Source organism: Anarrhichthys ocellatus, unplaced genomic scaffold (assembly GCF_004355925.1).
Source record: "Anarrhichthys ocellatus isolate YVR2014 unplaced genomic scaffold, GSC_Weel_1.0 scaffold43, whole genome shotgun sequence".
Taxonomy (NCBI): domain Eukaryota; kingdom Metazoa; phylum Chordata; class Actinopteri; order Perciformes; family Anarhichadidae; genus Anarrhichthys; species Anarrhichthys ocellatus.
Window position 1 is genome coordinate 1,641,385 of NW_022280073.1, and position 2,660 is coordinate 1,644,044.

General features: G+C 41.8%; 1 protein-coding gene across 5 annotated transcripts in view; it reads left to right on the forward strand.

Moving 5' to 3' along the window:
* rgs22 (regulator of G protein signaling 22) overlaps positions 1 to 2,660 on the forward strand; it is a 32,476-nt gene that overhangs the window by 23,816 nt on the left and 6,000 nt on the right. For all 5 annotated transcript variants that reach the window (XM_031868545.1, XM_031868549.1, XM_031868547.1 and 2 more), the window contains exons 16-18: positions 73 to 237; positions 1,119 to 1,187; positions 1,814 to 1,972. In XM_031868545.1, coding sequence (XP_031724405.1) covers positions 73 to 237; positions 1,119 to 1,187; positions 1,814 to 1,972 — 393 coding nt within the window. The remainder of the gene's footprint in view (positions 1 to 72; positions 238 to 1,118; positions 1,188 to 1,813; positions 1,973 to 2,660) is intronic.

The following is a 2,660-nucleotide window of genomic DNA, read 5'->3' on the forward strand; positions in this document are numbered from 1 at the left end:
GTGTGTGTGTGTGTGTGTGTGTGTGTGTGTGTGTGTGTGTGTGTGTGTGCGCGCGTGCGTGCCTCTGTGTAGATATTGCTTCTGGCAGGTGGACTGGAGCGTCTCAAGCTCGAATGTCCCTCTTACCCAGTCGTTGGGGAGATCCAGGACGTCATCAGGAGTCACATTGAGAAAAGGTGGCTGCCTCTGTTCCTGTCCACAGCTGAGTTCACAGAGCGACTGAAACACCAACCAAAGGTGAAAAGCAGCACAACTCATCAAGAAATAGTGTGATATGATAATATTGTTACCACTCCCATGTCTGTCTATTCAACGTATTGCCACAGTCAAGTAGCTTAGCTTAGCATAAGGACTGGAAACGGCTAGCCCAGCTCACTAATTAACTTGTTACATCTCGTTTGTAATCCGTACAAAAATCAGACAAGTTGTGGTGTTATATGCTGGACTGTTTCTTGGCTCTGAGTGGTTGCCAGGAAACCAGCAGAGACTTTAGGAAGTTACTGGTCCCATCCAAAGAATAGTCCCATTACTTATACTTCAGTTTTAGTATGGATTGCACAAACAAGATATTAAGTTTTGGCCTTGTGTTGCATCAATAATGAATAGCTCTCTGGTAAATGGCTTGTGTCTGTTCCTAATAAAACGATAGATTCCTGTTGTGTTATGGCCTTGAGCGAGGAGAGAGATAAGAGCACATGCTATGTGAGAAACCACTAAACGCAGTTGCTTTCTCAGGTTGCCTCATCAGGTGGTAACACACAAACTGCAGATTCCACTGCGCTGCCTCATTACGTTATCGAGTTTACCATGTTTGGTTACACAGATCCTCTCATTAAGTAATCGGATGCAGACATAGTTTAGCATTACATGGAATGGTGGAAAAGACGCTGGGAGACAGTTGACATCAGAGAGGCAAGGGTATGTCTAAGAGGCGATTGGATGAATAAGGTCAGAGGAAATAAAGACCGAGGCAAGGTTAAAGGTAAAAGAGGAGAGAGAGCTTTAGTTACAGCCGGTGACGACGAGCAGCAGAGTGCAGTGTTCAGTGTTCAGTGTCTCTGTTAATCCTGGTTTATTCACTTTCTGACTTTTGAATCGTGTGTTTCTGTGTGTGGTAGCCCCAAGCACCGGACAGACTCTCACAACACGTCTACCGTCGACGCAGAGCGAGGAGAGAAGCCTGGAAGGTAAGGAGGAATCCTCCGGGGAAGCTGGATATTTTCAGTGGAGAGAAATAAGGCATTTCCTGGCCTGAAAGCATGTGTGATTTAGTTCACGACTTGGCTCCGAGCACTGGCTTTGTCAAACACCATTTTGGCCTTGTGGTTAGTTTTCCCAAATTGGATCCAGGATAAATGAGATTAAAGCATCAGCATTACTAACCTTCCTTTAATAGTGTTTGGAGTGTTTTCCATGCAGCTCTGCTGCTGTCCTCTCATTTCATTATCCACAGCAGAGCACAGATATAAAACATGTACATTTCACATTTCAAGCAGGATGATTACAGGAAGGAGTTTTCCATACATGATTATGACTATTGTCTTTATGATCATTATCTCATCACTGGCAAAGAGCAGCTTTACTGAATAAAGGTGAGTATCATTATCTCAGTTTTCTGTGAGCTAAGACTGTAGCTCATAGGTCACAGATCATCTTTCGGGCTGTTGTTCAGGAGCACACTACTATATCCACTGTGCACACAAGGTTTTGTTCGACTGTTAACACACAAGGAGGTCATTATATGTATTTGATCTATCCCTGAGGGAGCAGTGTGCTTTCAAACATAACATTCCTCTGCTGTGTGTCCCTGCAGGCCGAGGGCTTGTGGATGAGTTCCTCCAAAGAGATCCTGCTGTTTCGACGGATCCTTCTCAACCCTGCCACCTGTATACAGTTCCAGCACTTTGTCTCTCTGAAAGGAGACTTCCTGGAAAGCGATGTGCTCTTCTGGCTGGAGGTGCAGAGATACAAGGTAAAGGAGGACGATGTGCTGGTGGTTCTCATGCTGTGACTCTTTGGTGCATGCCATTCCATATTAACTATGAAAGGAAATCAAAAAAGCATATAAGGAGTAATTTAAGTCCCCCTCCATTAAAATGTGTTTGTTGTTACTTTACAGTTGAGCTTCATTGTGTAGAGTTTGCTCTCACATTCATCTGCTGAAGGGGCAAAGTTTCTCTGTGCTCACCTTCAGTCTTAGTTTAAAACATAATGTGGAAACTTGAAACCTCCTGGTCACAATGGACTATTCAGTGTAGTACATTAGACATTACATTAGACATTACATTACATTAGACATTACATTAGACATTACATTACATTAGACATTACATTAGACATTACATTAGTAGGAGACATTACATTACATTAGACATTACATTACATTAGTAGGAGACATTACATTACATTAGACATTACATTACATTAGTAGGAGACATTACATTAGACATTACATTACATTAGTAGGAGACATTACATTACATTAGCAGGAGACATTACATTACATTAGACATTACATTAGTAGGAGACATTACATTACATTAGTAGGAGACATTACATTAGACATTACATTACATTAGTAGGAGACATTACATTAGACATTACATTAGTAGGAGACATTACATTACATTAGTAGGAGACATTACATTAGACATTACATT